At 42.3% G+C, this 26,368-nt stretch overlaps 1 protein-coding gene across 1 annotated transcript; it reads left to right on the forward strand.

The window, feature by feature from the left end:
- Positions 1-4,060: 4,060 nt before the first annotated feature.
- LOC124031886 (large neutral amino acids transporter small subunit 1-like) lies at positions 4,061-12,822 on the forward strand. Its single transcript, XM_046343679.1, has 12 exons — positions 4,061-4,444; positions 5,018-5,409; positions 5,631-5,802; positions 6,196-6,321; positions 8,246-8,351; positions 8,736-8,780; positions 9,286-9,409; positions 9,603-9,706; positions 9,863-9,959; positions 10,321-10,470; positions 11,171-11,345; positions 11,887-12,822. The coding sequence occupies exons 1-12, from the start codon at positions 4,366-4,368 to the stop codon at positions 11,994-11,996; spliced, it is 1,680 nt and encodes a 559-aa protein (XP_046199635.1). The 5' UTR covers positions 4,061-4,365; the 3' UTR covers positions 11,997-12,822.
- The last annotated feature ends 13,546 nt before the right edge of the window (positions 12,823-26,368 follow it).

Consider the following 26,368-nt stretch of genomic DNA (forward strand, 5'->3'; position numbering starts at 1 on the left):
TAAGGCAGACCTTGTGGATCTGCTGCCATATGTTTGGGTTTTCTGTTTAACAAAAGTACTGAGTGGAGGGGGAGCCAGGCCATTTAGGATCTTGAATACAAAACATGTGTCGGTGTATTGCACAATCATTTTCCTACTTAAGAGCTCATACTTCCTGAGGATGTAACAGTGATGATGGATATTGGGCTTCCTATCAAGCACTTTGATAGTATGTTTGTAGACAGACTGAATGGGTTTTAATGCTGTACAGCAAGCTTAGGCCCAACTAGTCAAGCAGTATGTTAAGCGAGGGAGTATCATAGATTTGAAGTACAGTTTTGCTACCTCTGTAGTCAAACAATTTCGTATAAATTGGAAATTAGCTAGGTTGAATTTGGTTATTTGACTGACCTTTTTCACCTGCTTTTTAAAAGAGAGGTTGGAATCAAGTACGATGCCAAGGTACTTAAAATCAGATACCACCTGGAGCTTCTCCCCTGACACATACATCTTGCTCAGTAGCATCAGTTGCTCTCTTTGTGAAGAACATGCAGACAGTTTTTTTCACATTGAGATGCAAACATGAGTCACTGAGCCACTTTGTAACCTGGACTATTACAGAAGTGAGTTCTTGTGCAGCTTGTTGTTTGCTCTTTGCGTGCACATATATCACTGTATCATCTGCATACATTTGAACTTCAGACCCAGTACAGACAGAAGGCAGATCATTAATGTACATGCTGAACAGGAGGGTCCCCCGTATTGACCCTTGGGGCACACCCACATCATAGCTAAGAGTGGGCGACAGCTCATTGCTCACTCTGAGACACTGAGTTCTGCCTTCAAGGTATGATTTCATCCATCTCAAGGCATCGGGGGAAAAGTTTAACTTGGACAATTTTGTGATAAGAACCTCATGGTTAACAGTAACCCCCCCTCCCCTTGTTATTATGGCCGACATGCATACCCTTGGAAACACCCCCCATACCCTTGGAAACACCCCCCATACCCTTGGAAACACCCCCATACCCTTGGAAGCACCCCCCATACCCTTGGAAACACCCCCATACCCTTGGAAACACCCCCCATACCCTTGGAAACACCCCCTAGTTTTTAGGAAAAGTAGAGTCCAGCCCAAACACATCTTTGGCTTTAATGTTCTTTAGTGGGCTAATCATCTTGTTCACCTCTTACTCAGAAACCTCCCTTATGATGAGGACAGGTTGAGTGTCATTCACTAGCACTGAGCCCAAGAAACCAGTGGAGGGGTTCTGTGTCAGTACCCTGACAGAGTCAATAAAGTAGTAATTGAAGGCTATTGCTATTTCGACTGCATCCTGTGTACAATTGTCATTCACCATGATTTCTAGTCTTTTTGCGGTGTTACTATGGTCTTTCCCTCTTTTTTAGATTCTCCCAGATCAATATAGAATATAGAATTTCCCTTTCCTTCACCAACTATGTCAATAAAAAAGTTTGCCTTGGCCTGTCTGAATACACCCCTGATCACACACAAACACAGTTCACTTTCATAGCAGCCACATACAAACAGCATGATCACTTCTCTAGTTAATTCCTTCTCGCATCTACGCACTCCTCCACTCACCTTTTCCCTTTGCTTCAGTGCACAACACTTCAGCTATCTGTGACCAGGCGAAAAAACCTTTCCAAGTCAAACCTTCATATCATAACCACTACACACAGTCTACATAGTTGTCACCATATTAGCTAACATCAGTCAACATAGCTACTAGAGTTAATGCGTTAGTAAACCTGCTACAATCATGCAGTACAGTGTACAGTTAGCAAGCAGTTTAGCAGTTACACCAGCAGGCCCCGGTGGCAATAAATTAATAAAACCAAAAGCTTTCCTTGACTTGGAAAAAATCCAGTGTTGGATAGCCATAGCCAGCTAGCTAACATAGCATCCCTCTATGTTTGAGCTGGGTGTTTGAGTAGGCTAAACTAGCTAGCAGCATTCGCTAGCTAAGTGAAAGTTTTAAAAAATACAACTAAATATCTCTCTCTTTCTCTCCCTCTCTTGCTTCTCCTTCATTTTTAAATAAATACACTTGTTCAAAACTGTTCAACTATTGTCTTTCTCTGAGTCAACTACTCAACACATTGTATACACTGCAGTGCTAACTAGCTGTAGTGTGTGCTTTCAGTTCTAGATTAATTCTCTGATCTTTTGATTGGGTGGACAACATGTCAGTTCATGCTGCAAGATCTCTGATAGGTTGGAGGACATCCTCCAGAAGTTGTAAAAATTACTGTGTAAGTCTATGGAAGGGGGTGAGAACCATTATAACTTTTTAAAAGATTCACTGTTTGAAATTCACTGAGGATGATGATCCTCCTCTTCCTCCTCTGAGGAGCATCCACTGGTGGTGGTGGTGGTGGTGGTGGTGGTGTGTGCGTGTGTGCGTGTGTGCGTGTGTGCGTGTGTGCGTGTGTGCGTGTGTGTGCGTGAGAGAGAGAGAGATTTATGAAAATATTAAATATCCTCTGTATAATGGAGTGGCCAGTTTCTCTTTTAATTAATTTTACTGACCGAGTTAATGGCAGGAGAAAATACAGTTGTTATGATCGTCAGATGGGAAACATGGATCAAGTTACCCCGTGCTTTATTACAATAACCCCCCAAGAGGAGGAGGATGGAAGATCAGATATAGGAGAGAGTAGATGTGGAGAAGGGAGGGAGGATGAGGGGCAGTGTGTAATTCCATATGGAAAACAAGATCAAGGCATGGGAGCATTGCAATTGGGGTTTGAACAAACTCTAATTATAATCAATTAATCATAATACTCAGAATAATTAATTAACTTGAATCAAAACAAATTAGGTGATTGTTGCTTGAGTAACAATCATCAAAAATGTGTTGAGAAATTGACTTAATATGTTAGTTTAAAGACGACTGTTATTTTTCCTATAGGCGCTGTCTCTTTAAATTTACCCATGATCCTTTTAGAATGTTTGTCTGGATTTAGGAAGTAATATTAGTATTACAACTCTTACAATATTATTTGTGAGTAAGTCTTTGCAATGAATGATCAATGTTGCAAAAGCGGATCCTATTCCCCTAAAAATTCTACTTCGATACTTATACACCGTTAGTTAAACCTGTATGACTACTTCAACCTTTATAAATATTTTAGTCGCTAGTCAACATACGGGCATTCAGAAGGCTTGTTGACTAGGCTACTCGCTGAGAACGAAGTTTCTCCATTCATGCCTAGGGGAAAGTCCCCGGACACATGGCAGAAAGTGCCCTGCGTTGGTTCGCAGTTACCCGGCTTGTGCGTTACCATTTGTGGCTAAGATGTTCCATGGGACGGAGCTTGGTTCTCACGAGTCTCCTTTGTCAGTGCGATAGAAATGCAAGTAATACTAGCGCATGAACAGAACGGGGCTCATTCTCAGAATGCACTTTTATGAAAATGTACCATTGGTGAAAACATACTTATGCGGCCCAGCAAAACAGAAATGCATAATCAGGTTATCTAGGTGAATGCATATGTTAGACTGCCATCTAGTGGAGATAAGTAAAACACACGCAGCTTGATGACTCAGAATATCACAGCCAAGGTTTCAATGTCACATTCAATCATCACACGTATCCATATATTATTAGGGGTTAAAATGTTTGGTTACCTCCATATCCCTTGTAGTCATTGGTAGGTGGGTCAAAGAGTAAGAAGCAAGGATTGTACCCCAAGGGAAATACAGTAGCTCCCTGTATGTATTTGGACAGTGCTTTCTTAAGCTTTATACTCCATCAAATAAATGTTCATCCACTCTATTTGCACCAATTCTATTTCCCCCAATAATCTTTCAGCAAGGGAGAGAGAACAAAGACATTGGCTTTTCCCATCATGGCCACTAGATGGAGTGCCGTAGCTTTTGCATCCTTTGTCCATGTGTCACGCTCGCATCAAAGTACATAGCCACACGCATGCACGCACACACACACAGCCCAAAAGCTGACAATGACCTAGTTCCACCCTCTCTGAGCTGAGCTCTCTATCTCTCCCATCATTCATCATAAGTGGGCGTAGGCTAGGTAGCAGCATCACTATCACCACATCAAGCACCACACTAGGTCTGCTGCCTCCTCTCCTGCACTACAGTATCACACTGGCGAGAGGGAGAGAAAGGGGATGAGAGATAGAGATAGAGGGAGAGAGCGAGAGAGAGACCGAGTGTACGAGAGAGAGAGCGTGTGAGGGTAAAAGAAGGAGGTAGACATCGGAGTAGAGAAAGAGAGAGGTGTGAGAAAGACAGAGAGAGTGAGAGACAGTTGAGGGGAAGTGTAGGGAGGAGGAAGAGAGAAAAAAGAAAGGAAGGAAGGAAAAGGAGAGAGAAGGGGGCTAAAGGAAGACAGGATGGCAGAGCCAGAGCTGAAATCACAGAGCAGCCTGGAGAGCTTGAAGAAGGCAGCCGAGGGCCAGGAGAAGATGGAGGGTAGGTACACCGCTACAGAATAACACACACACTCACACACACACACACACACACACACACACACACACACACACACACACACACACACACACACACACACACACACACACACACACACACACACACACACACACACACACACACACACACACACACACACACACACACACACACACACACACACACACACACTGTAGCCTAGCCTAGACACCACATGGTGCAGGGTTGCATCAGTCGCTCATAGGCTGCTGCATGATCTGGTGCAGCAGAGGAAGCATGCATTTATGGATATATATATATGTATTTGTCATGCACAGCTATCAGGCTATTACTCAGTGAGGTGGTATGGGTTTTCTAATATAATGTGTTTCCTTGCGGGGATATGTTATGACCCCCCCCCATGCTGCTTGCATCCTCTTACTTTCCCTTTATGGCATAGCCTTCAGTCTATTTACAATACAGGGGCATGTAAAGTCCATGTGCTACTCCTGGACTATCAGTGTGCCAACAATCCCTTCTCGTGAACTCTCCTCTATTCCCCCTTCCTCCTACACCCTTTTCCTCCACCTGCAGCTGAGGCGGTTCCCGACAACCCAGACAAGCCTCCTTCACCGGACAAGCATCCATCCAAGCCTCCGTCCCAATCCACCATTACCGACACAGGCACCGTGGCAGCCACCACCCCTACTGCAGATGCCTCCTCCCCAGCCAAAGCAGCAGGCGGCAAGATCGAGCTGAAGCGCAGCATCACGCTCTTCAATGGCGTGGGCATGATCATCGGCACCATCATCGGCTCGGGCATCTTCATCACGCCCACAGGGGTGGTAAAGGAGGCTGGCTCGGCCGGTCTGTCGCTGGTGGTGTGGGCCGTGTGCGGTGTGGTGTCCACCATGGGTGCCCTGTGCTACGCCGAGCTGGGCACCACCATCACCAAGTCGGGTGGAGACTACACCTACATCCTGGAGGTACGTGTGTGTGTGTGTGTGTGTGTGTGTGTGTGTGTGTGTGTGTGTGTGTGTGTGTGTGTGTGTGTGTGTGTGTGTGTGTGTGTGTGTGTGTGTGTGTGTGTGTGTGTGTGTGTGTGTGTGTGTGTGTGCTACTGCATCTGGAGCGGTTGAGATATGCAGAAGCCAAATCTCTGTTGTTCACAAATGGATTAAAAAAGTTGTACTGTATTGTATTGTAGGTGTACGGCGAGCTGGCCGCCTTCCTCAAGCTGTGGGTGGAGATGCTGATCATCAGGCCATCCTCCCAGTACGTGGTGTCGCTGGTGTTCGCCACCTACCTGCTCAAGCCCCTCTACCCAAACTGCAGTGTGCCTGACAGCGCCGCCAAGCTCATCGCTTGCCTCTGCCTCAGTGAGTATAACCAGCACTGCCACCAGAATCGGGTGGCCTGTACATTGCAGAGATAATACTTTTTTATATATAGTGAACTGTATACAAATACTGACACAAACTGTAACACACATTGACCAATCAGGTCTTTCTCAGCCAGCTGCTTGAGTATATATTTGTTACAGCTAAATCTGTATTCACTACAGTATTATTGCTGCAATACACAGGCCTCCTTTTTGTCTTATTTTGGACTCTCCCTGCTGTTAAGGGACCTTTTTTCCCCACTGATCTTCTTTCACTTCTATTTATTTTCTAAAATAACAAATGGCACGAATGAAATAAAATAAATAAAAACATATGCAATTTAGCTTTAAGAGGTGCAACGATGTTCTCCCTTGCGCTTCCCTCCCTCAGCATCATTGACCTTTGTGAACTGCATCAGCGTGCGGGCTGCCACCAAGGTCCAGGACTTGTTCACTGCGTCAAAGCTCCTGGCCCTGATCATAATCATCGTTTTCGGTTTCATTCAGATCGGTACAGGTAAGGTCAACACCCAATTCACACATGTACTGGTGTATGTGTGGGTACGTGTGACACGCGTTTGACACACACTCTCCTCCTGTCTATAGGTTAGTGCTTGTTAAAGGTATTTTGCCACGGCTTAGCAAGTTACATGTACTTTATTCATATGGGTTTTCACCAACAATGTCTTTATAAAATACCAAAGTAAAGCTAAAATTGATTTTGATATTTCTATTGTAATATGTTCATAGACCTATCTGCTATAAAGGTACGCTATCTGCACCCACCTCATGAATTCATAGCAAAATAGCTTTGTATGTAAAAACAACCCACCCGTCCGAGAGATATAATGTGCAGCCATCTTTTTCTTCGCACTACATCTGGTCCCGCTGCCAGGCCGGCTAACATGGTGCTGCATGTAGGGTTGCCATGGAAACTAGGCGGTGAGCTTGTCGTGCTGTGCTTTTTAGATTCTGAAGTCTAGAGAGGAGGACAGGGGGAAATACGAAAACACTGCCATCTGAAACTGAGAGGTGTCTGTCTGTTTTTTCAGGTTCCTCTCTCTAGCATCTTCTTCTTATGCAGATGATAAAGTTGAAGAGAAAGACAGAGGGAAAATATAATTCATGATTATTTTTTAAACTCAGTGTAGGAAAGATAGGACCAGAATTGGTCCAAAATCTTGATGAGATTGCCATTTTGCTGTGTTGTAACACCCTTTTCATCTTATTTTAAATGTGCCTTTGATGTAGGATGACCACGAATATCCACAACTCATAAGAGTCTCATTGTTTGGCTTTACAGATGATGTTAATATATTCCAACATGGACAATAAGGACCAAATGCTTCATTGGTATGCGCCCTCCTGCTTGTTCAGGGACAAGAGAGAGAGCGAGACAGAGACAGAGACAGAGAGAGAGACAGAGAGAGAGAGAGAGAGAGAGAGCAATATGGCAATATGTACATTGTTACATCATGCCAATAAAGCAAATTGAATTGAATTGAAATTGAGAGAGAGAGAGAGAGCGAGAGAGAGAGAGAGAGAGGAAAGAGAGAGAGAGAGAGAGAGAGAGAGAGAGAGAGAGAGAGAGAGAGAGAGAGAGAGAGAGAGAGAGAGAGAGAGAGAGAGAGAGAGAGAGAGAGAGAGGGAAACATATGTACAGTATGCAAAGCAGAGTTGATATAACACATGGACCATGCAATGCTCCAAATCTATTCCAAGTAATGGAAGCCATGCCATTTACACCTGAAATGAAGCGGTAGACAAGGCAGTGGAGTAGAAAACAACCTTTTTCTTTATCACAAAATAAAGTCAATCCTGACAGCATCTTCCCTCGCTGGTGTAGGCCTCTATAGTAGGCTCAACACTGGACTGGACCTTGTGTGAATAATTAGGGTTAGGCGTTTGGAGGGTGCAGCCTGTGTCAAAGAAAATATATTTTCTTTCATTTATTTCTCAAAATGTCATGTCTTTCAGTCAAACATAGTCACACATACAGTCTTCGGGGGGGATACGCTATCTGGAACTTAAAAGGGTTCATCAGCTGTCCCCATAGGAGAACCATTTGAAGAACCCTTTTTGGTTCCATGTAGAACCCTTTTGGTTCCAGGAAGAACCCTTTTGGGTACCATGTAGAACTCTTTTCACAGAGGGTTCTACCTGGAACTCAAAAGGGACAGCCGAAGAATCCTTTTTTCTAAGAGTGTAGCAGGTGTGCAACGACAAAATATACTGGGCCAAATCACTGCAACAATTGTGATTTTTTTAGTTGATGTTCTTTGTGTGTGTGTGGACATGTGTGTGTGTGTGTATCTACCATATTCCATGCAGCAAACATTCATGCATGTGATATACTGTACTGTTTATATTCTCAGTTTGTTGCAGTCAGTCCCTTTTGCCAAGCAGTGATATCAATGCTCCTCTCTTGTCTGTCTAAACAGGTGATGTGCCATACCTGACACCAGAACTGGCGTTTGAAGGCAGCAAATGGGGAGTCGACAACATTGTGTTGGCTCTATACAGTGGACTCTTTGCTTTTGGTGGCTGGTAAGGCCTTTGCAACACAACTTAGGGCATGTTTACACCCAAGTCATATTAGGTTACAACATAGTAAAATGTTTCAAAATGTTATGCAATGGAAAGCGTGAACAAGCGCTTCTTATTGGACAATTTTAAATATTGTGCTTCCGTTTTCTTCTGTTTTGTGCCCAGTGAATACGACCCTGGTTTTGTCATCTGACTTTCATCAACCAATAAAGATAATCTGATCATATAGGATGCTTCTTATATACTATGAATGTAATTCCAGTTTTGCAGACTGTAGAAGGTCGATGTTATGCTACTAATCTGATTTAATAATCTAATATTATACTTTTTTATACAATGTTGTTGTACTATATAATGCGTCCTATTCTGTTTCCTCTCCTTTAGGAATTACTTGAATTACGTGACAGAGGAAATGATCAATCCGGAGAGGTGACTTCCCACTGGGCACAGACGTCAATTCTCAATGTCTATTCCACGTTGGTTTAATGTAATTTAATTGAAATGACGTGGAAACAACGTTGATTAAACCAGTGTGTGCTCAGTCGGTTATGTGTTGTGAAGGTTTTATTGAGGATTGTACAGAGTTACCACAGCTACCCTGTAAATATGTCTATCACTATGTGTAACATGTGTCCTAACATTTTGATTGTGCTTAATTGCCCTCGATTGACTGCATGAGGGTGTTTTTCAATGTGATAATGACAGATCATGACAGGAAATTCACAGTACTAGTAATCTTATATACAATATTTTTCAAATATCACATTCATACAATTTAACAATAGAATAATCACATTGAATACAGTCATGAAATTGCATGAAATGAAACACAAATACAGTTGACTCAAATAACCTCAGATTGGATTGGCTGACACATTATGAGTGCTTCTCCATGACATCATCTGCCATTGATGACCTTTGACCTTGATTCCAGAAACCTGCCACTGTCCATCATTATCTCCATGCCCATTGTGACTGTGGTGTACGTACTGACCAATCTGGCCTACTTCACCACTATCCCCCCGAGTGTGATGGTCGAGTCCGAGGCAGTAGCTGTGGTAAGGATGGCTTTATTAAAACATCATGTTTTGGGAGCAGGAAAACAGTGCACTGATATTCCCTTTTTCATTCATAATGTGCCTGTCGTTTATTTTGCTAACAAAAAGGCAACAGGGGACAGCATAATAATAGCAAAGATAAAGAGATTGAATGTGAATTGGAGTATTGAATGGTAACGCTTTCCCATTACAGATCTTTGGGGAGTACCATCTTGGTGTGATGTCCTGGCTCATCCCTGTCTTTGTGGGGCTGTCCTGCTTCGGAGCGGTCAACGGAAGCCTGTTCACCTCGGCACGGTCTGTATCTGTTCTACACACAGATAACTCTGCAAAGAGTGTGTGTAGATCTGTGTGTGGTTGTGTGTGTTTAATCCAGTCATTTGATACTTTAATTAAAGGCTGGAGATTGTATCAAAATGCTCAATTATGAGGGTTTGCCTGTCTGTCTCATAGGCTGTTTTATGCTGGCGCTCGAGAGGGTCAGCTCCCTGCTGCACTGGGATTGGTCCACACTGACCTCTTCACTCCAGTGCCCTCCCTCATTTTCACGGTGAGTCCTGCCATTGGTCCCTAAATTGGTTTAAAATGTAAATTGGTTTCAAATTTTGAGATCCAATTTGAGAACTTACAATTGGGCAAGGCTAAAATCAGAGTCATCAACTCAAATAAATCTGGCATAGATCATTAGTTGGTAAATACAGTACATCACAACATTTTACATAGTAACCAAATAGCAGTTATTCCCATCGCAATGCATTTTTTATTGTCTTTTAAAAAAGTGTCATGGTAATTTTACAGAAAAAAAGGCACATTTATAGTCAACGTACATAAACAACGCAAGAATGCAATTACCTACCCCACAATTTGACTATAGATTAGCTTTAATGCATCAGCCAAATGTCTCCCTGCAGTGTTTCCTGTCCATGCTGTATGCCTTGTCCAAGGACATCTTCTCGGTCATCAACCTGTTCAGCTTCTTCACCTGGCTGTGTGTGGGCATGGCCATTGCCGGCTTGCTGTGGCTCCGCTGGACCAAGCCAGAGCTCAGGAGACCCATCAAGGTACTGTTACTGTAATAAGACCTGTTTGAATACTCTTCAAATGCATCCTTCCTTTATCCCTTCCTTGAATGAATCACTGATCTGATATGTCTGGATTGGTGTACACCAGATGTCCTATGGATTGCTTTCAACAGTTACTGCATGTCATGTCAGATCAGTGATTACTTTAAGGAAGTGAGAAAGGATGGATGCATTTTAAGACGATAAAACAGGGTCTACTTAAAGATGCACTATGTTGAAATTGCTCTACCATTTCCTGTTTGGTAAAATTCAAATAAATTGCTTAATTTAAATTTATGTGACAAAAGAATAAGTGTAGCATCTAAACTGCTGTGAAATATATTTTCCATAACTAAAAACATTGTATTTTTAGCAGTTTGGAGCTGGTCTACAGTTTGAAGCTGGTGTACAAAAAAACAAAACTTAAGAAAGGGAAGCAGAGAAATAGCCCACATAGAACAGATCCACTGCTTCTTAGACTTGCTTTCAATGAGAATGACAGATCTATAACTCACATTTCTATGTGAATTTAGTTGGGTGACCTAAAACGTTACAATTCAAATGAGTAACCGGAGAAAGTAAAAAATAATGTTTTCCATGCAACAAGATAGCACGATTGAAGTGATATGAAGTCGAGTGTCTTTTAGTTCCATCCTGTAACCGTTGGGTTTGTGTACATGAATCTAATTTTCCCTTGCAGATTTGGTTGGTGGTCCCTGTGGTGTTTGTGCTGGGCTGTGTCTTTATGATCGTGGTGTCCTTCTGGGCAGCTCCCTTTGAGTGCCTGATAGGGAGTGGGATCATCCTCACTGGTATCCCCGCCTATCTCCTGGGGTACAAGTGGAAGAAGCCCCACGTTGTAAAGAAGATCCTAGGTGAGCTGGTCATGTGGTTTCTGTTACTGTTACTGGCTTAGTTCAAATGTGGGTAGCACAACTGATGTACTGTATGTGGAGGCAAACTCATAAATCACAATGTATCACTCCTGATGTGTCAAATGTGTCATTATACATCAATTGCTTGAGTGTGAACTAGGCCTTTATGTAATGGGTTGTCAAGGCTGGAGATACATTTGTGACTGGTTATATGATATTACCATTAGCAGCCATTTCTGTTTTTGCACTTCGCAAACTGTTTTGTGTCTAAGGTTAACATCCAGTTAAATTGGTTTCCAACCGTTTTACTTCTTTTTACTCAGATAAAAACATTCCATCTTTTCCCAAAAATTATATAAAACAAAAAGTAAAGAGGTTTAAAGGAAGAAAAAACATTAAAAAAACATTGAATTTTAAATAGTTACACATGTGCTTCTAAAAATGGTGCAAACTTTCCATTGGTGCAAATGAAATGTGTCCTTCGGAGTGTTAAAGACAACTAAAAAATAAATAATGCGAAATGGCTGTTTTCTTTCCTCAGAGATCTTTACTCTGTTCTGCCAGAAGATTTTTATGTCTGTTCCAGAAGAGCGGGAAGAGAAGGAATCAGTCGAAGTAGCTGAAGAAGTCGAAACAACAAAGGATGACTGAGTCAATCTATTAGTTGGAACATTACATGTTTACACTCATTATTGCTTTTGTGACAGAGTTCCATGACTCTTGGTAACATAGGGTTAATATATATAGGGTTTATATGTATGCTTCAGTGTACATATTTTGTATTTTACATGCATTTTCATACTGTATCATCCCTTTGTACTCTCTCCAGTAATTCAATTCCAGTTATTCCACTTTCCAGTCGTATAGAGTACTTCAAACATCCTCACATTTTATCTTACCTAACCTTTTGTATTTGATTTTTTTAACCTATTTTGTTCTTCAGTATTCAATAGACCTGGATTAAGCTAACAAAAAGAGGAGTCAGGAAACAGACAAAAGAGTCATATTTTCATCAAGTTTTGGTATGCTCCTCAGACAATCATCCAAATCTAGATAACTACACTACCGGTCAAAAAGTTTTAGAACACCTACTCATTCAAGGGATTTTCTTTGTTTTTACTATTTTCTACATAAGAATAGTGAAGACATCAAAACTATGAAATAACATGGAATCCCATAGTAACCAAAAAAGTGTTAAACAAATCAAAATATATTTTATATTTGAGATTCTTCAAATAGCCACCCTTTGCAATGATAAAAGCTTTGCAAAACGATTGGCATTCTCTCAACCAGCTTTCCCAACAATCTTGAAGGAGTTCCCACATATGCTGAGCACTTGTTGGCTTCTTTTCCTTCACTCTGCGGTCCAACTCATCCCAAACCATCTCAATTTGGTTGAAGTCGGGGGATTGTGACGTTCAGGTCATCTGATGCAGCACTCCATCACTCTCCTTCTTGGTAAAATAGCCATTAAACAACCTGGAGGTGTGTTGGGTAATTGTCCTGTTGAAAAACAAATGATAGTCCCACTAAGCCCAAACCAGATGGGATGGCGTATCGTTGCAGAATGCTGTGGTAGCCATGCTGGTTTAGTGTGAATTCGAAATAAATCACAGACAGTGTCACCAGCAAAGCACCCCCACACCATAACACCTCCTCCTCCATGCTTTATGGTGGGAAATACACATGCAGAGATCATCTCAAAAATCATCTCAATCTCAAAAATAACATTTATTTTCATTTGTTAAATGCTTTTTTGGTTACTACATGTTTCCTTGGTGTTATTTCATAGTTTTGATGTCTTCACTCTTAAAATACAATGTAGAAAATAGTAAAAAATTAAGAATAACCCTTGAATGAGTATGTGTTCTAAAACTTTTGTAGTAGTGTATATTTTTAACTTTTGATTTAAAGGATTTATTAACCCCACTTTAACTGAAGGTATGTATGTAACTCAGTGTATTTGAATGAACCATCTAGTGCTCACTTAATGTGATTGAACAATGGCCATCCATCTATGAGAAACACATCAATTGATTCAGGTAACTCATACAGTACATTCTGTCCCTTGATTTTGGAGTGTAATGTCCTTTATGTAATGTTAACATGATTTATTTGTGCACTGTATTGCTACAACCAGTTTAAGATTGGATGTTTGGAACACATAGTCATTTCCCATACTCAAATTCACTTTGAAACATTTTCAAATTGAATCGGCAGAGCACTATCTGAAGCACATTAGTGGATTTCTTCCGTAGTTGTATTCTGATGTGTTTCCTTAAGGTTATTGTTACACAGGTCAGTTGCTTGTATTGATACTCAATGCCCTGTTACTTCTCAGTTCCTGTGTCAAACCATGCCTTCATGCTATTGTTGTAAGCATTGTTTTATGTTATTCGATACAAGCAGTTGTGAATATGGCATCAAGCCAGTCAACCAACTTCTTGTGTCTCAACTTTCTACCATACATTTTTAACCATTGTATTCGGTGAAGACATTTGTATCAATGTTTTGTATTGTTTGTACTCATCAGATACCATGCCAGATGTCTGATGTCCACATTGAGCTAGCATGACTATTTCGCAACTGATGTATATCTTTGTCATGTCAGTCCAGAATTAATGTTGTGAGCATCGTAAGTGGATATTGGAGGGTCTTTTCTCTTTTGAAGGAGTGATTGCTGTAAGCGCAGATCTAAGACCAGCTGTCCCTACCCCAGTCCAAACCATGTCTCACCCCAAGCCAGACCAGTTCAAGCCAAAAGAGAAAAATAAATAAAAAATAACCTAAATGAAATTCTGGAGGGCCTTCAGCACAAAATATTAGCACAAACATGTACATGTTACTGAATTATGGACACGATGAAGTATAGAATGTTAACTGCTCCTATTATTATAAAATATAATTTCCCCCCATTTGATTATTGAGTGGCTTGGGAAGTAGGCGCAATAGGTCAAGAGCACAGTAAGTCACTGGAGTTACAGAAAGTACAAACTGTGAAGAAGCTCGACAGGCACAGAGGGAATAGAGTTTACAGGAAAATAATTAACGAATCGGACCAGGAAGAGTTTATAGAAAGAGTAAATAATGAAGTATAAGGAATAGGGAAGTTTAAATAGATTACTGATATATCTGTGTCTTGTCAGAGTATATTCATGATTCGCAGCATGAGGGAGAAACTCTTGGGGCACCTTCCAAAATTTTGTGGCCTAAAATGTATCGCACAACACAGTTCAGGTGTGTACAAAGTCTTGCGTATTATGTACTATAAAGTCTTTAATTGTATTTAATGTTATGGGAAAATACTTATTTGTTATTTGAATTGGAAGAAACAATTGTATCGCTGTCAGCTATTGTAACTTATATGTCAGTGACCATAGCGGGTACATCTACCATTAAACTATTTTTGTTCAAATGGTCTGTGTCTTTGAGGTGAAATTAAGAAACACATTATTGTTCACACATTTCATATTTTACTCACTGGCATAGCACACGCCCCACAGGGGAACTCAGAAGCCCCATGAAAAAAATGTGTGTAGAATAGCAAGAAATTAGCTCAGCGACTCTTGATCATCATTTCAAGCAGTAAAATTTCATTTTTATAAATATACATTTATTTTTAATTCGTTGCATTATTTAAGCATAGCATTTACATTTAGGGGAATTTTATAAGGAAAATATTAGTTTTGGGAATTTTCCAAATACTTTCAATATTATTAAGTTCCATGTCGGCTCTATGCCTGGAAATGCCCTTGTCTGGAGCAAAGCATCCAAATTTTAAACGTTCCAAAAAAACGTTTCAAATTTTAAAAACAGGCAATAATGGATATTAACTAATGGATATAAACTTCATCAAGAACGAGCAGGGTCAGCTATACCATAAGGACGCCTTATTCATGTCCTCAATACATGTACTGTAGTTCTACAAGACCACTAATGGTCTGTAAAGTTCTCTACTATTGATAGATTTAAACAAACAATATTGGAATCACCATGGTCACAACTATAAACTTTCAATTCCTTCTGCTTGGTAGATTATGATAGAATATGAATTTTGGTTCAAATGTTTCATTACGTTTAGAGTCATAAAGCAACTGAGGGAAAGAATAAATTGCTTACTGTGCATACCACTTGAATGAAGAAGAAAAATGATAATTTGTCAACTCCGTGAAACATTAACTCCATTAGATTTCTGTCTAATGTCAACTCCATCTGAGTGTCAAAATATCTGACAGAATGGTTATGTTTTTATTGGGGATTTTTCAGTGACGGATTTTCCATATTTGACAAATGTTTTTATTGAACTTTAGATTTTTAGATGCAAAAATACGTCTGTGTTTGAGTATCTGTTATCAACTCGTAACTGATGGCTAACCCCCTAAAGATACATTTTTTTTGTCAATATTCTGAAACCAGATTTTAATCACTGACCTGCGACATACAGAATGCTTAAACAATTGAAGTTTGTGCTGTGCTAGAGCTCAGGGATAATGTCTGCTTTAGGTTCTAAATCTAGAAAAACATGCCAAAAGGCTAAAGACATTTGCCCTGGAACATTTAATAGTGCTATAAAACAAAACAAAATACGTTTTGAGATTTGTATTACATACAGTATTTGAATGATCTAATGTTAGAATTAAACAATCCTTTAAACAAGGCCTTTAAACACTTGTTGGATGATAATTGTAAAAATGAAAAGCCTTTTATGGTGTCTGACGGAGTTGACATAAATCCAGTTAGTTTTCGTTTTATGTTTTTTTATTTTATAATTAATTTGGAGTTTGTTCCTTTACATGACGTGATAGTGATAGTTGAAACTTTGGTTTTTCAAAATATATATCGAAAATGTTGCTAATATTAAGACAAATACTCGTGGGGAAAAAGTTGAGATTGTCCCATCTTTCAAGAATCCCTGACCTATAAAACAACACTTTCTCTCAGCCTCATGGTAAAATGTGCTTTACTCGAACCTTGAGGGGGCCCAGCAAAACTGCCCTACGCCACTGATTTTATTGTATTTTCATTCTAATTTTCGAACCCATTTGCGGAGTGATGTTGGAAATAAGCACAAACTAAAGCATGATGGTGCAATGCATCAGACTCTTGATAATACAATGTGTCAACATCTTCATTGCATCTGATTACTTCAAATAAATACGGATTTTTATTATTATTATGCACAACTTCCATGGGAAACAAAGTCAGCTACTGCAGAACTCAGTAGCCACTGGATGCATACAGACAACAACCCACTATCTGAGCATAAGGGAACCCACCAAATCATGAAAAAGCATGGCACAACTAGGTAACAACAAGATAACATCTCCAAAGAAGAATATTGCCTATATGAGGGTCTCAGAATACAACCATGATACCAAGTACTCTGTGCAATATGCTCTGTTTTGTCATTGTCTCTGTGATGATTTATTTCCAAAGCTAGTATCAAAGGCATGGCGCAATGAACTCTGTGTTCATTGATTCCCAAACGTTGATAAGATTGAGGCCTGTTCTGGGTGAGGAGTTCATATCCGCCAGGGAAGGAAATTAGGATGCTGCCTCTGTGATTGGGAGCCAGTCGTGGATCTACTGAAGATCATATTAAAAGATGGAAGATTGTCTCAGTTCATAGAGTTGGATAGAGGGTGCACTTGCCACAAAGCCTATTTTAGCATGGCCTGCACCATTTAGGACTTTCACCATTTTGAAGTAGTCAACTCGGTCAAATGTTATTTGTCACATGCTTTGTAAACAACAAGTGTAGACTAACAGTGAAATGCTTACTTACGGGCCCCTTCCCTATAATGCAGAGAGAAACATATAATGATAATAATAATAATAATAATGACATGAGGAATAAATACACAATGAGTAACTTGGTACTGGTACCCCGTGTATATAGCCAAGTCAATGTGCAGGGGTACGAGGTAATTGAGGTAGATACAGTATGTACATATACAGTAGGTAGGGGTAAAGTGAGTAGGCAACAGGATAGATAATACACAATAGCAGCAGCATATGTGATAAGTCAAAAGAGTTAGTGCAAAGTGGGTCAATATAGATAGTCCGGGTAGCTATTTGATTAACTATTTAGTAAGACTTCTTATGGGTTAAAGCTGGAATCCGCATAAGGTGAAACAGTGTCACCTTTGACTCCCAGCACCTCTGTTATTGTTTTTGCTTTGTTAATGAAACAGAGGAGAGAAATGTCCAGCATTGTGGTAAAAAGAGTGCACTCAGAAAGTATTCAGACCTCTTGACCTTTTCACATTATGTTACTTTACAGACTTATTCTAAAATTAATCTACACACAATACCCCATTATGACAAAGCAAGAACTGGAATTTAGAAATTTTTGCAAATGTATAAAAAGTTAAAAACAGAAGTACCTTATTTACATTAGTATTCAGACCCTTTGCTATGAGACTCGAAATTGAGCTCAGGTGCATCCTGTTTCCATGTATCATCCTTGAGATGTTTCTACAACTTGGAGTCCACCTGTTGTAAATTCAATTGATTGGACATAATTTGGAAAGGCACACACCTGTCTATATAAGGTCCCACAGTTGACAGTGCATGCCAGAGCAAAAACCAAGCCATGAGGTCGAAGGAAGTGTCCTTAGAGCTCTGAGATAGGATTGTGTCGAGGCACAGATCTGGGGAAGGGTACCAAAACATTTCTGCAGGATTGAAGGTCCCCAAGAACACAGTGGCCTCCATCATTCTTAAATGGTATAAGTCTGGAACCACCAAAACTCTTCTCAGAGCTGGTCGCCCGGTCAAACTGAACATTGGCTGGCAGATCCTCAAAGTTCTACAGCTGCATCATTGAGAGCATCTTGACTGTCTGCATCAGCGCTAGGTATAGCAACCGCAAGGCGCTACAGAGGTTAGTGTGTACGGTCCAGTACATCCCTATCCAGGACCTTTATACCAGACTGTGTCAGAGGAATGCCCTAAAAAATGTCCCTCCAGTCACCCAAGTCATAGACTGTTCTCTCTGCTACCAAGCGGTACCGATGCACCAATTCTGTAGCCAACAGGACCTTGAACTAATATCTAATATTTAAACATTTATACATCTACGTTTAGATTTGTGTGTTGTTGTGAATTGTTAGATAATGTACTACTGCACTGTTGGAGCTAGGAACACAAGAATTTCGCTATACCCCCCCCTTTGCACCAACACTTTTGACTCATCACTTATGCTGCTGCTACTGCTCTATATCTATCCTGTTGCCTAGTCACTTTACCCCAACCTACATTATGTGTCAGTGGCTGTCAAGCCCTGACCATAGTAAGCTGTTTATTCTCTGTGGTGGTTGGGGCATGATAGTGACTTGGGTGGGTCATCTAGGTTTTTTGTATTTCTATGTTGGCCTGATATGGTTCCCAATCAGAGACAGCTGTTTATCGTTGTCTTTGATTGGGGATCATATTTAGGCAGTCATTTCCCCTTTGTGTTTCGTGGTATCTTGTCTATGTTTAGTTGCCTATCAGCACTATTTGTATAGCTTCACGTTTCGGTCGTTGATTTTGTAGATTTTTTACGGATTTTCATTTATTAAAAGAGAATGTACGCATACTACGCTGCGCCTTGGTCTCACTCATACGACGATCGTGACAGAAGATCCCACCAAAAATGGACCAGCAGCGTGTACAGGAGGAGTGGACTTGGGAGGAGATTTTGATGGTAATGGACCCTGGACGCAGGCCGGGGAGTATTGCCGTCTGAAGGAGGAGATAGAGGCAGCGAATGGCGACGATACGAGGAGTTAGCTCAACGAAGCAAGCACGAGAGGCAGCCGCAAAAAAATATTGGGGGGTGGCACACAGGGAGATTGGCGGAGTCAGGGTTCAGACCTCAGCCAACTCCTTGTGCTTACCGTGGGGAGCGTGTGACTGGTCAGGCACTGTGTCATGCAGTGATGCGCACGGTGTCTCCAGTATGAATTCATAGCCTGGCGCGTTCTGTTCCAGCTCCCTGCAGTGCCAAATTGGGCATTCAGCCAGGACGGATTGTGCCTGCTCAGCGCTCTAGACCTCCAGTGCGCCTCCACAGTCCAGTGCGTCCTGTGCTAGCTTCCCGCACTTGCCAGGCTGGAGTGAGCATGTGTCTCTTCGGCCCAGGATATCCTGCGCCAGCTCTACTCACGGCATCCTCAGTGCGCCTTCATAGCCCAGTGCGTCCTGTGCTAGCTTCCCGCACTTGCCAGGCTGGAGTGAGCATGCCTCTCTTTGGCCCAGGATATCCTGCGCCAGCTCTACTCACGACATCCTCAGTGCGCCTTCATAGCCCAGTGCGTCCTGTGCTAGCTTCCCGCACTTGCCGGGCTGGAGTGAGCATCCAGTCAGGAAGGGTTGTGCCAGCTCTGCACTCCAGACCTCCAGTGCGCCTCCACAGTCCAGTGCGTCCTGTGCCTACTCCCCGCACTCGCCCTGAGGTGCGTGTCATCAGCCTGGTGCCACGTGTACCGGTCCCACTCATCAAGTCTCCAGTGCGCCTCCACAGTCCAGTACATCCTGTGCCTCCTCCCCACACTCGCCCTGAGGTGCGTGTCAGTCCGGTGCCACCTGTACCGGTCTCACGCATCAGGCCTCCAGTGCACCTCCACAGTCCAGAGCGTCCGGCGACAGTTCTCAGTCCAGAGCTTCCGGTAACAGTTTCTAGTCCAGAGCTTCCGGCGACATTTCACAGTCCGGAACCTCCTGAGACGGTCCACAGTCCGGAACCTCCTGAGACGGTCCACAGTCCGGAACCTCCTGAGACGGTCTACAGTCCAGAACCTCCTGAGATGGTCGGCGGTCCGGAGCTTCCATTGACGGTTGGCGGTCCGGAGCCTTCAGCAGGGGTTTTCAGTCCAGAGCCTCCTGCTACGATCTACGGTCCGGTTCCTCCGGCGGCAATCCATGGTCCGGGGCCTCCGGTGACGATCCACGGTCCGGGGCCTCCAGCGACAACCCACAGTCCGGAGCTTCCGGCGATGCACCCAGCACCGGAGCCGCCCCCGACACCCTGCGTCACCCATCATATATGCCCACGCGGACCCTCCCCTATTGAGTCAGGTTTTGTGGTCGGAGTCCTAGACTGAAATATCATAAATATCTGTTTTCGAGTGCACTTGAAATAAGCAGCATGCAATACGAATGGTCTTGATCATATGAAGAGGTAACTCCGTTGACCATTTAGCCAATGTATTGAAAGCTAGCCAATGTTACAGAGTAGCCAGCTAGCTACTGTAAATGTTAATTTGTGTTTTTCGTTAGCTATCTCTCAGTGAATTAAATTGTTGAATCATGTTTTGGCATATTTATATGTCAATTTCAAGTATATAAGTATATAAGTATATAAGTTTAAGCTGCAGGCTTAAAGAAACATCCATATACTTTGCATGGTAACCCAAATAAAGGCATGTGGATAGAAAGATGTGTGTATGCTAGAATCAAATCAAATCAAATCAAATTTATTTATATAGCCCTTCGTACGTACATCAGCTGATATCTCAAAGTGCTGTACAGAAACCCAGCCTAAAACCCCAAACAGCAAACAATGTAGGTGTAAAAGCACGGAGGCTTAAAACCAACAGCTGCATATGCATATTAGCCTATACTTATGGCATAGCTACACATATAGCATAACTTGCAATACAATCTTCTCCAAAAACAGTTGAAAAATGTGCTCTGCAATAAAAACAAGTGTTTGATTTCTAAACCAGATGAGTTCTCAAATAACAGATAGCTGCCCAATACCATGGTGGGCATGCATAATGTTGGATGCATTGGAATATAAGGTATATGGAGAATGATAAATCAAATCAAATAACATTTTAAAATCAAATAACATACACGTGTTTATCAGATGTTATTGTGGGTGTAGTGAAATGCTTGTGTTTCTAGCTCCGACAGTGCAGTAATATCTAACAAGTAATATCTAACAATTTCACAACATATACCGAATACACACAAATCTATGTAAAGGAATGGAATTAAGAATATATAAATATATGGACTCCACTTTGTCTCTATACTGCCGTTTTGCCTGTTTGATTGCCATGCAATCATAACTACACAATAACTACACTATTCTGCCATGTTCCCAGTCACCTTGTCATGGTTAAATGCGGTGGTTTGCGTTTTCCATTTGGGGAATGCTGCCATCTATCCACAATTTCTGGTTAGGGTAGGTTTTAATAGTCACATTGGGTAGAACATCTCCTATGCACTTCCTGATAAACTCAGTCACCGTATCAGTATATTCGTCGGTGTTATTATCGGAGGCTACCCGGAACACATCCCAGTCCGCGTGATCAAAACAATCTTGAAGGATGGATTCCGATTGGTCAGACCAGCGTTGAATAGTCCTTGTAGTGTCTTAACACTTAGTACTTATTTATGTAATAAGAAAGACTCTGAATACAAGCAATTGAACTGGAGCTTCACATTTACTCAAACTAGTTAGTACCAGAATAACATAGAACAATAATGCGCATGACCAAGGGTGCTCCATCCTTAAAGGGGACATCAGTAATTAACAGAACATAACATTCCTTCTCTTATACAATCAGAGTTACTTTTACCAAACCACAAATGAAACATTTCCCAGAACTTGTTGTAGTTATTTGCATCTTTTAATTTGAACTTGAACAGTTCGTTTTGGTTATAAGTCTAGTCTGTCTGGTGGACGGTGCCTTCGTTCTGGGTAGCGCCTCGGATTGTCTGGAGGCTCCTGAACATCCTCAGATTGTTCCATTATAGCGTCTGCTATAGCAGTACCTTCATCAACACGTTCCCTTCTTTCAGCCTGGGGTCTCTCTACTGCCCCACCGTCCTCTACAGTTCCTTGTGTGTCACTCTCAGGAGCTCTCTGTGCATGTTCTCTCTCGATTGTTGTGCTGTTTTCCGTGGAATGCATTTGGTTAATGTGACGCCGCCACATTATGTCTGGGCTCACTTGAACCTGGTAAGTTCTGGGTCCCGTTTGTGTGTGTACGGCCCCTCTTGTCCATTTCCCTCCTCTTCTGTAGTCTCGCACCATCACTTCCTGTCCTGTTTGGAGATGACGCTCCCGGCCACCGGAGAGCATCTTGGCTTGTTTGTTCAGCACTTCATTACGCCTGTTTGGCTTCATGATGTCCAGCTGTGTGCGTTTCGGTAGGAGGCCAGGAACTTGGCCAGTTTTGTTTGCAAAGTCCCTTCATCTCGTTTTGCTGCACAGAGTCCTTGCTTTAGGGTTTTCACAAAGCGTTCTGCCAACCCATTGGTGGCAGGGTAGTATGGAGCTGAGGTTGAGTGTTTGATTCCATTTACTGAAATGAATCTTGTAAACTCATCACTTACAAAAGCTTGCGCGTTGTCACTTACCAGCTGCAGTGGCAAACCGAAGCGTGCAAACGTTGTTCTGAGACACTCTATCGTCTGAGCTGAGGTGGAGGAGTCAGTGCAAAACACCTCTGGCCATTTGGAATGGGCATCACCTATAACCAGAAACATGTGCTTTTCAAAGGGACCAGCGTAGTCCACATGAATTATCTGCCATGGCTCTGCGGGCCATTCCCATGGGTGTACTGGGACAGGAGCAGGCATGTGAAGGGTTTCCAAACGTCCGCTACAGTTCTTTGCCATATTTTCTATCTGTTGGTCCAGACCTGGCCACCAGAAGTGGCTCCTTGCGAGCAGCTTCATTTGGACAATTCCAACATGACCTTCATGTAGTTGCTGCAAGACTAGATGTTGGCATTTCTGGGGTATCATGACTCTCATTCCCCACATCAAACATCCTTGGTACGTTGTAATTTCGTTTCTCCGCTGGAAATACGGAGTCAGCTCCTTTCTGCCAGTAGCTGGCAATCCTGACATGGTGTAGGTGTACACTTTTGACAAGGTCACATCTTTCCTTGTCTCCTGTTTGATAACTGTGCTTGTGACTGGTAGGGCCTTGAGCTGAGCGGTATGGAACATGTCCACTGCATCCACCCTCCTTTGTCTTTCTCATGTACACGGCAGTCTGGATAATCCATCTGCATTTGTGTTTGAGGGATGACGGCTTAAACTCAATGTCATACATATGACTGGCAAGGAACAGGGCATATCGCTGTAACCTGGCTGCTGTCATTGCCGGAATGCCTTTCTTTGGACTGAAAATGGAAAGCTACGGCTGGTGATCTGTAACCAGTGTGAAACGATTGCCATATAGGTATGCGTGGAATTTCTTGACTCCCCACACTAGTGCCAGTGCTTCTTTGTCGATTTGTGAGTAGTTTTTCTCTGCATCATTCAATGTTCGTGACGCAAATGCAACTGGCCTCTCTGACCCATCTTTCGGTGTGTGTGAAAGGGCTGCCCCTAATCCATAAGGGGACGCATCACAAGCCAACTTCACTGGCATTTCAGGGTCGTAATGCATCAGGACCTGTTCAGATGTTATGAGCCGTTTTGCCTCCAGAAATGCATTTTCACACTGCTCTGTCCACCGCCATGTCCTATTCTTTTCCAGGAGCTGATTTAGAGGCTGGAATACTGCTGAAAGGTTTGGGAGGAATCTTCTGTAGTAATTGATCAGTCCCGTGAAAGATCTCACTTCTGTGATATTTTGTGATTGTGGTGCCTGCCTTGATTTTGTCCTGTGTTTTGTGCAATCCATTGCAGTCAATCTCAAGTCCACAGAAGACAATCTTGTCTTTGAAGAACTCACACTTCTTTAAGTTTGCCTGTAGACCATACTCTTTCAGTCTTTTCAGGACCTCTTCCAGGTTAGCCAGGTGCTCTTTGTCGGTGCTGATGCAATGCCAAAAACCAGTCGGTTAAACCTGTATAGACCTTTGTGTGTGTTTATTGTCAGGTACTGTTTGGAACTCTCTTCAACCAGTAGCTGCAGGTAAGCCTGTTTCAGATCGATTTTACTGAAGTGTTTCCCACCAGCTAGTGCAGCAAAGATGTCATCCAGACACAGCAGGGGGTATTGGTCCACATGCAACATTAAATTCACAGTTACCTTCAAGTCCCCACACATTCTAACAGACCCGTCTTTCTTCACAATAGGAACTATGGGTGTGGCCCATTCGCTTCTGTCCACTTTCGTCAGGATCCCTGTATCCTGCAAGCGATCGATTTCCGCTTCCACCTTTGGCCTCAGGGAGTATGGAACAGATCTGGCTTTGCAGAATTTTGGGGTTGCGTCATCTCTTAGTACAAGTGTTGCTGTGAAGCCTTTTACTGTTCCCATCTGATCACTGAAAACTGTGTTGTATTTTTCACAAGTGTTCCAGTGTTTGGTCTGTGCCTTTCTCTTTGACTGGAACGTGTGGAGCATTTTCAAGTCACACCAATTCAGCTTTATTTTTGAAAGCCATTCTGCCAAAATAATGGGGGCCAGTTCCAGGCACCACATACAGCTGTAACTGCTGTGTTTGCCCCCCATAATGCACTCTGACCTGCAACGCCCCCATTGGGCTCAATCTCTCTCCTGAGTATGTCTTCAGCAATACATTTGTGTTCTTCAGCTTGATAGCCTTAAAATGCTCATTGTAGACAGTAGTGGAAATTATAGACACTGCAGATCCTGTGTCAAGCTCCATTTTGAGGGGTTTGCCTTCGATATCTGGTGTCACCCATATTATGCTACTGCTGGGAGAAGTCACTGTGTTTAACTTCATTGTACCAATTAATCGTTCATCTGAATAACTGCCACTGTTCTCTGCTAGTGCATTCACAGACCCTTTAATTTTCTCATTTTTCCTGTTGTGACTGAATTTTGCTTTGCATGCTCTTTGAATGTGCCCCCTTCTACTGCATTTGTGACAAATTTCATCTTTGAAACGGCAGTCCTCTGCTCTGTGACCATCTCTGTCACACCTGTTGCATTTTTCGGCCACACGGGGGCGCTGTCGACTGCGTGAAAACTTGTGCAGGGAAATTTGTGACAGGTCAGTACTTCTTTTACTTTGCAACTCAAATGCATCTTTAGTCGCGATTTCCATAGCCACAGCAATTTCAACAGCCTTTGCAAACGTGAGCTCTGATTCTGTGAGCAAACGTTTTTGAATGTGTTCATGTTTCAGTCCACAAACAAATCTATCCCTGAATGTGTCATTTAGGTTCTCTCCCAACTGGCAATGTTCAGACAGTTTCTTCAACACTGCTACATATGTACTAATACCCTCCCCTCATTCTGATCTCTCTCTTGTGGAAACGAAAACGTTCCGCGATGAGGAGTGGTTTAGGTGATAGGTGATTTTGCAATATCTCCACAATCTCTGTGAATGTTTTATTTGAGGGCTTCAGAGGGGCAGTCAGATCTCTTAGCAAACTGTATGTTTTTGGGCCAATTAAACTCAACAATGCTGGTACTCTTTTGTTACCAGCAATGTCGTTTGCAATTAAGTACTGTTCCAGTCGTTCAATGTAAGTTGCCCAGTTTTCTTGCGTGTCATCAAACACATCTATTTTCCCGATGCTAGCCATTCTCTTTACCTCCGGCTCCACGGGTCTTTGATCTGCCGCCTCGTTCTCGTCAGCTCTCCCTCGTCTTCACTGCTTGCTAACTGTTGTGCTACAGGGAGACATATTTATTCCTGTCTGCGCGATGAACTGAGAACCCAACTGGCTGGACGGACTGTCAACTTTTGTTGACAGTATATCCCAAGAGAGCCATGTTTCGGTGAAACAGAGTATGTTACAATCCCTGATGTCTCTCTGGAAAGAAATCCTCGCCCTGAGCTCAACTTTATTATCCAGAGACTGAACATTAGCGAGTTATATACTCGTAAGCGGTGGGTGGTGTACGAGCCTCTAAGTCAAACTAGAAGACCACCCGAGTACCTCTCCTCCGCTGGCGGTGTTTTGGGTTGGCCTCTGGAATCAGTTCAATTTCCCTGGGTAGTGTGAACAAATGATTAGATTCGGGAAAGTCTTATTCCTGGTCGTAATACTGGTAGTGCTGGTGAGTTACTGTCGCTCTGATATCCAGTAGTTATTCCCGGCTGTATGTAATAACATAACAAATGTTCTGAGCTAGTAATGTAAGAAAT

Source organism: Oncorhynchus gorbuscha, linkage group LG03 (genome assembly GCF_021184085.1).
Source record: "Oncorhynchus gorbuscha isolate QuinsamMale2020 ecotype Even-year linkage group LG03, OgorEven_v1.0, whole genome shotgun sequence".
Classification (NCBI taxonomy): Eukaryota; Metazoa; Chordata; class Actinopteri; order Salmoniformes; family Salmonidae; genus Oncorhynchus; species Oncorhynchus gorbuscha.

What these genes read in the sequence shown, in the direction of transcription:
- LOC124031886 (XM_046343679.1), top strand. Translation starts at nt 4,366, where the DNA reads ATGGCAGAGCCAGAGCTGAAATCACAGAGCAGCCTGGAGAGCTTGAAG. An exon ending in GGGCCAGGAGAAGATGGAGG is followed by an intron (nt 4,445 to 5,017) that starts GTAGGTACACCG and finishes CTCCACCTGCAG; the next exon opens with CTGAGGCGGTTCCCGACAAC. An exon ending in AGTCCGAGGCAGTAGCTGTG is followed by an intron (nt 9,410 to 9,602) that starts GTAAGGATGGCT and finishes TTCCCATTACAG; the next exon opens with ATCTTTGGGGAGTACCATCT.